The sequence below is a fragment of the Ambystoma mexicanum genome, chromosome 7q (assembly GCF_040938575.1).
Source record: "Ambystoma mexicanum isolate Mex_15411 chromosome 7q, UKY_AmexF1_1, whole genome shotgun sequence".
NCBI lineage: Eukaryota > Metazoa > Chordata > Amphibia > Caudata > Ambystomatidae > Ambystoma > Ambystoma mexicanum.
The window spans coordinates 1,058,809,149-1,058,816,636 of record NC_090941.1 but is presented as its reverse complement, the minus strand read 5'-3'; the positions used below and the strand labels follow the sequence as shown (position 1 = coordinate 1,058,816,636).

Below are 7,488 nucleotides of genomic sequence, written 5' to 3'. Positions count from 1 at the left end.
CCAGGATGCAGCCATTACATGGGGCACACAGCCCCACACTCCTCCACAAAGGCCTATGAGGAAGAGTGGGAAATACTTGGGCAGCTTAGACTCCACCACCACTTCCAATGTCACAACATACAGTTTAAATAGGTTTTATCTTGTGCACTGTACACGTACAAGTACATCCTGGCAGAACCAGGCACTGGTTGCGTTCAAATTCAGGCCTAAAGTAAAAATAAAAAGGTTAGATTTGGTTTGCCGTGATAAATTAAGCCCCAAACATTCACCCAGTAAGTGATGCATTTCGCCGAACAACAGAGCAGCAGTTAGTAAAGTCAAGTTACTCTTCTTGTTTAATTCTACTAGTGTGCAAACATGATACAGTGCAGATATATAGACACGCCTGTCGTGCAGAGTATTTACTTATGCAGTCAACTGCACTTGTTCACTAGTTTCGTCTGTAAAACCTGACTCTTTTAATTAAGAGAATGCAGCTTTTAAAACAAGTCCTGGTAAAAAATTCAGTGCTGCAGCAATACAGCATAACATACTATAATATTTAAATAACAATATTTGTACATAAAACTGTCCAAATAATTAAGAGCTTTAAAATGTAGTTGTTCCTCAAATTCATATACAATGAGCTGAAAAAAACAGGCAATGCTTTCAGTTGTGGTGTATGTTGGGACAGATGCATTCACTCTGTATTGTACTGTACATGGGGAACCCCCCCATCTCACTAAGGTGCAAATCTGGAAAAACCCTACTCAAAATCTGTCGTCCCGCCAAGCACCAAGGAGTTTCCGATGAGTGCGCGTAGAAGAAGGCTGCTCTTGATATGCCAATGCACCCGAACACTGAGTTTAGGATTTGTTTTCACAGTCTGATCCTGGGCATATGTCATTTCATAGATGCCCCCTATGAAGCCACAGTGTAGTGTTTAACTTTGCCTTTCTTTTCTTTACACAGATTGTGTAGCACTGCTACCCTATTTAACAGTCTTTTGAATCTTCTCCCATTCACAAGGTGCTTAATTGGCAATTGGCACCTCAAGCAAGATGGTTATTCTGCAGCACATGCTGTGTCAGTCTCTTTTTCACCACATAGTCCCTTCGTGCTTGCCCTGCGGAGAATGCCTTCTAAATATGGTAAGATATGACCGTGGCTACAGGTAACATTTCCAGGCAAAAGACAGATGTTCGGTGCTTGATCAGCCCTGCATGCAAGACAGTTAAGCTCTGCTCATTCTTCTGTGTGCACCTGCAGGAGTTTCCCCAAGTCATTGAATCTGCCAAAATAAACAGAACAAAACCAGGATTCTCCCATGGGAACCCGCAGTCGATTTAAAGGGTCTACTTCCGTTTGAAAATTGGCTCATATTGCATGCATGCATAAGGTTTTCACTCCTTGGTGAAGTGCGTTTCCGGGATTAGACCAGGGAAATTGCTGTAAATGAAGCCTTTCCCATACTCATCAATGAGCAATAGATGTTCACCCACGTGTATACTCAGTACCTTGCAATGGGTCTGCGGCTTCGTGAACCTTCTGGTGCTTGACGAGCTCTGACCTCCACCTGAAACCTTTCTCACACTCTGGGCAGGGGTACGGCCTCTCCCCTGTGTGAGTTTTCAAGTGTGTTGTCAAATGCTGTCTTTGAACAAAGCTTTTTCCACATTCCTTACACTTATAGGGTCTCTCTCCCGTGTGAATCCGCTTGTGTATTATGAGAGAAGTGTTCCTCCTGAAACATTTCCCACAGGCATTGCATACATACGGACGGTCCCCCCGGTGGGCCCGTTGGTGTTTGATGAGATCAGAACTTCTTGCAAAAGTTCGCTCACATTCAGTACACGGAAAAGGCTTCTCTCGCACTATCTTTTGACGTTCCATCAAGTGAGAGCCCAGGTCAAGAATGGTCCCAGAGTCAGTTGACGCATGCGTTCCTTCTCCAGAGTGGATTCTCTGCTGTAGCACATGTTCCCCCTGAATACTAAAACCTTGACCATAATCTGTGGAAGGGGCTTGCTCATCTCCAAGACCCTCTCCCGCCTGCCCTTCTGAGTTGCGTTCCCGCTCAGAACATGGCTGGCCGTGGTCTTGGGCTGATCCAAGACAGGCCTCTTGGTTATCCATTCTATCCAAATCTTTTGGTAGGTGCTCTTTCCCATTTTTATTCATCCAGCCTTCACCTGCTAGAAACAAAAAAACAAGCAACATATTAGCATGCACCTGAATACAATGGGAAACAATGGCAATTGTAGATAGAGGTAAAGAAGCATCATAAACGAATGCAGGATTTGTATAAAACAGGTTTCCCTTCCACAATCCACCCCACCCATATTGTCTTAGCCCTTTTGGCTCTTTTAAACAACCATGATGGTCGCATGGGTTCAGTACAAGCACCTAATAAATGTATGTACACTCAATCTGTGGGGCAACAAGACCTACCTGCCAAGGAAGGGTTTAAACACCCAACCAACAATATGATGCACATTCTACCTCAAGTACTGAAGGGGAGAAGGATTCCCAGTAGGTTCTTCATAAATAGAGAATTTGCTCTGTTTCTACTGGATATTTAAAGCCTTTGGTGATTCACCTTTTTCATGCTTATTCTATTGTTACCGCCTAGGCAGTGAGGGGCATACAAGTGGATTAAATGCCTATATTAAATCTGACATTCTATTAACGGACAATTTAGACTTCCTGGCCATCTCAGAATCTTGAATACATGACGCAGCAGGCCCTGCCATATCGCTAGCAGTCCCTGCAAATTATACTATCCTGCGAGCAGATAGACTCACCTCTCAAGGTGGAGGAATAGCAATAATAGCCAAGAATAACCTAGACTTGAGAATTGTGACAGCACCAACCATGAAACCTTGTGAATACCTGTCGGTCAAAGTCGCCACGGCCAACTCACAAACGGTAAACATCTTCCTTATCTATAGGCCACCAGGTCCCATTGGAACCTTCTCGGAACAGATCTCTACGGCCCTGTATAACAACCTACAAAATACTACCCAAACACTAGTGCTGAGCGATTTCACCCTAGGTTATAATGATACTAAGGATACCCACTCTATGGCCATTGCTACGACTCTGCAAGAGCTTGGATTCTCCCAGAAAGTCAACTTACCTACACACAACAAAGGTTGAATCCTCGATTGGATTGCGGAATATAACAGCTATTGTTCCGCAGATCTGGACAGACCACCATCTCCTAATATTTACACTAGCCACTAACCCAGCCACGGCCCAGCCCTTGATTACCCCTCCCTCACTTACGAGGAATAAAAAACCTATGACAGCCGAAGAATTGCTACCCCATATTTTACCTAAACTCAATTCTATATCGGACAATATGGACCTTAACGCTCTAGACCAACGTTGCAACAAAGTCATGAATTCAGCCCTAGACAATATTGCACCACTGAAACTAAGGAAGAGTAAACCTAAAAAACACCTCAACTCTTGGTTTACCCCACACTTAAAAAACCTGAGACTACTCAAAAGAAAGTTGGAAACGGTTTGGAGACTCTCCCCATCAGTAGATAATAAATTAAATCTTACCAAAGTCTCATCTCAATACAAGAAAGACACCCTCTTAGCCAAACAGGAAGTCTATAACAGAATATCCCAATCCAAGTCTAGTGTTAAAGAACTGTTCATTATCCTGAAAGAACTGGAAACACCAATTGTACCAAAAGAAAATTGCAAAGACAAAAAGTGGTGTTCCAGTATCCAACACACTGCCAACAAAGTAGCCAACCTACAGACCAAAATTGCCCACAAGAAAGCCTCTCTAGCACCCCAAACGCCTCAGAGCACAGCTCCCCTACCTCATCACAAACAAGAAACACGTTTCAGTTTCTCTAAAGTATCGACTATCGAGGTGGAGAAGATCATACTGGGACTTAAACTGTCCAATTGCAAAGGAGACCAATGTCCGGCGCAATTTAACAAGGATGCTGCGAGAGAAGTCTCTCCTTTCATTACTAAACTTATCAACGCGTCATTCACCACTGGTACTGTCCCGAATAATCTGAAAGAATCCTGGGTTCTGCCATTACTGAAAAAGCAAACCCTTGACCCTGCCATTCCCACGAACTTCAGACCTATCACGACGGTGCCATTTCTTCTAAAAATCTTAGATAGAGTGGCCTATATTAAAATACAGAATCTCCTGGAATCTAACCTCCTCTTAGGATCTCGTCAATCTGGATTCCACCCTCAACATGGCACCAAGACGGCTCTAATTGGCCTTAAGGCCTAAATAGATGAGTTTAGAGACAAAGGCCAACCAGCCCTACTCCTCCTTCTAGACCTCTCGGCTGCATTTCACTTGGTTGACCACAAAGTCCTATGCAGCCACCTAGACTCCGCAGCCCATTTCTCCAAGGAGGCCATAACCTGGATCGAGTCTTTCCTGAGTAACAGGACCACGAGAGTCTTCTCTCCCTCGGCCTCAGCAGATCCTATACCCATAACCTGCGGCATTCCACAGGGATCCTGTGTGTCACCCACACTCTTATAACGTATTCACCAAGCCCCTCTTTGACGAAATGGACCATTTGGGTATCGCCTACACTAACTATGCAGACGATACCCAAATCCTCCTCCCGCTTTCAGGAGATTACGCCATTGATCTGGCTTTGGTGAATAGAATTTACAGTATCGTTCAGGCAAGGATGGCCACTCATGGTCTATGCCAGAATGACGACAAAACTGAGCTCATCATTCTAGGCACCCCGACCCTCCTAGCCAAATTTAGCCCAGATTATGCCAACTTCGCTATTGATGGTAATAACATAAAAGTAGCAAAGTAAGTGAAGACCCTAGGCTTTTACCTAGATGCTACCATGAACTTCACTAAACAAGTTCACTCCCTTGCATCGGCTACTGCATATACTTGCAAACTCATCAGAGCCAGTAAACAATTACTCTCCACAGACAGTTGCCTCACGCTGGCTAGAGCCCTCATACTTTCCAAATTGGATTATTGTAACGCACTCTACATCGTAGCGAACAAACAAACCATCCATAATATACAGGTTCTCCAGAACAATGCCTTGAGAGCAGCATTGAAGATTAATAGAAGTGAGCATATCTCCTCTACAAGAAGAGCATACAAATGGTTATCTACCTCTGATAAAATTAAACTCAAGACTGCCTCCCTCACCCACAAGTGCCTCAATAATAATGCACCACCCTACCTCACAGACAGAATCTGCAAAAAACATCCTCCAGACCAACGAGAATAGCTAACTCTAACTGCCTCCAAGTTCCACGATTTAGACTTTCCACTATTGGGGGGACATAGCTTCCCAGTCAAGGCTGCGCAAATATGGAACTCCCTACCTCCAACTATCAGAGCCCCCCAGCCTTATGCCAAATTCAGACAGATTTGAACAACTGGCTAAAAGAAAACGACAAATACATCCAAACTAACACAACACCCTCGTTTTGCTTCCTTTCCTTTACCTATGGATTCACCTACTCTGCACCAGTCCCCTTGGTCAACTCTCCTAAGGTACTGCGTCTACCTTAGTCTATGCCACCCAAACCATGTAACTTACATTGTACATATTGATATGCCACTGTCTACTCTGTCCTGTACCTCATGCACCCATGTAATATCAATGCATTCGCTTGTGATTATGTAATTTACTTTGTATATGCTGATGTGCTATTATATATGTCGGCCTGGTCGGCCATGTAACTAAGTTGAACATATCCTTCTGCTGCGCCCTGATGCTCCTGGGTCTGGTGCGCATTATAAATAATAAACTAAACTATACATGGCCTTTACAGTGCTTAACTCGATAATAGCTAGTAACTACAATAAGAATGAAAAAAACAACATAGAAAATGTGCCCAAAAGTGTATCCTTAAATTGTGTTCATCCCTACTGTTAAGTGGACTTTTGAAAAACGGACCTAAGTAAGACTTAATAAAATACTATCCCTTGGGCAATACAGAGCTCCAACTCAGTACAGGCCTGGAACACTCAAGATACTGGTAAAGTTGGCAGAGCAGCTAGGCTTATCATAGGAAGGAGAGAGGGCTATAGGAAGGTACAAAGTACTTGTAGCATACATAGGGTCCAAACAACTTTTCTGGTAAATAAACCACCATGTAAAATACTTTTGAGAACAGCAGTATGCAGTTCAAGTTAAGTAAACTCCAATTTGTAGTAAACTATTAATTTCAGGTATAATACAGTTATAATACCAACAATTCAAGTAAGTACATGACACCCCCAGTAACTTATTCTGTTTCAGGAATGATACAGTTACCCTCAGTAGCAGGTAAGTACTTTGCAACATATGTAGCTTATTCCATTTCAGGAATAATTCAGTTACAGCACCAACAATAGCAAGTAAGTACTTTCACTTGTAAGAGTTCCTCCACAGAAGCCTTATGCTTTTGCAGTTCCTCCACAGAAGCCTTATGCTTTTGAAGTTCATCCCTAATCTAGGGCATTCGTTTTCTCAGGCAGAAGGGGATACTGGTAGCCCATTGGCCACTAGTAGGCAGAACAGGATCAGGCAACTGCAGGAAATACAGAGTTCCAGAGGATTTAGCCTCTAAAAATTAAGAATCAGACTTTGTAGTTGGTAAAAGAATTCAGGGACCTCATAGAGGGCTCCCTGAATGCATTCCAGCGTTAGAGATGGGTGAACGGTATGGGCGAACACCCAAATGTGCAAACCACCACCCTAGCCACACAGGAGCTACACAACTTTAGGTACATTTTACCTTAAGTCCCACAATACCTCTGCAATGAAGAAGATGATGTAGGGGGACACCTTTTCGAAGCAGCAGCTGCAGGACTCGTGTAATGGCTCCCAGCAACGGCTCCCAGCAAAGGTTTCTTCTTAGCTTCTCGCAGCTCTGTGGATTTGAGGCCCTTTTGAAGACACCAGATGAACGGGTGCCGTCCAAACGATTGACCTCGCTATCTCAGTCCAGCACTATGGTGAGGGATCTTTAAGGAGTGTAATCTTGCATCAGGCGGTCCGGAAGGAGTCCACCAAAGCTTCAGAGAGATTTGTTCTTCGGAAGACATTGCAGCCTAGAGGTCTGAGGGTATTGGCTATTTGCAGCCCAGGAAGATCACAGCCTGTCGCGGGCTGGCTCGAAATGTAGGTCTTCTTAAGAATGATTGGTCATACCAGTCCAAGGGTTGGAGTTCTTGTCTTCAGGACTCCTCTGTCGCATGGAATAAAGGGTCAGCTCAGACAGCAGTTACTCAGCAGGCATCTCTGGTCGCTGGAAGTAGCCAAACTTCTTCTCTTCCACTTCCTCATCAGATTCAGCTCCAGTGGTCGACTTGTCTTCAGCTTCAAGATCTAGGCCATTTATCTAGGGACCTAGCCAATCAGCACTCATGCTACATTAAAACTTTGGGGGATGGCTGTCCTTTCAGGTCAGCCAGCCTCCCAGTTGGAACTGGTTTAGGCAGGCATGCCACAAGACAAAGGGCATCATTATGAGTCTGGGCTA

The 7,488-nt window shown here is 44.1% G+C and overlaps 1 protein-coding gene across 6 annotated transcripts in view; it reads right to left on the bottom strand.

The window, feature by feature from the left end:
* Nucleotides 1-312: 312 nt before the first annotated feature.
* LOC138528604 (zinc finger protein 585A-like) overlaps nt 313-7,488 on the bottom strand; it is a 512,079-nt gene continuing 504,903 nt past the window's right edge. For all 6 annotated transcript variants that reach the window (XM_069640389.1, XM_069640392.1, XM_069640393.1 and 3 more), the window contains one exon: nt 313-2,174. In XM_069640389.1, the coding sequence (XP_069496490.1) occupies nt 1,474-2,174 (701 nt within the window). In that variant the 3' untranslated portion in view covers nt 313-1,473. The remainder of the gene's footprint in view (nt 2,175-7,488) is intronic.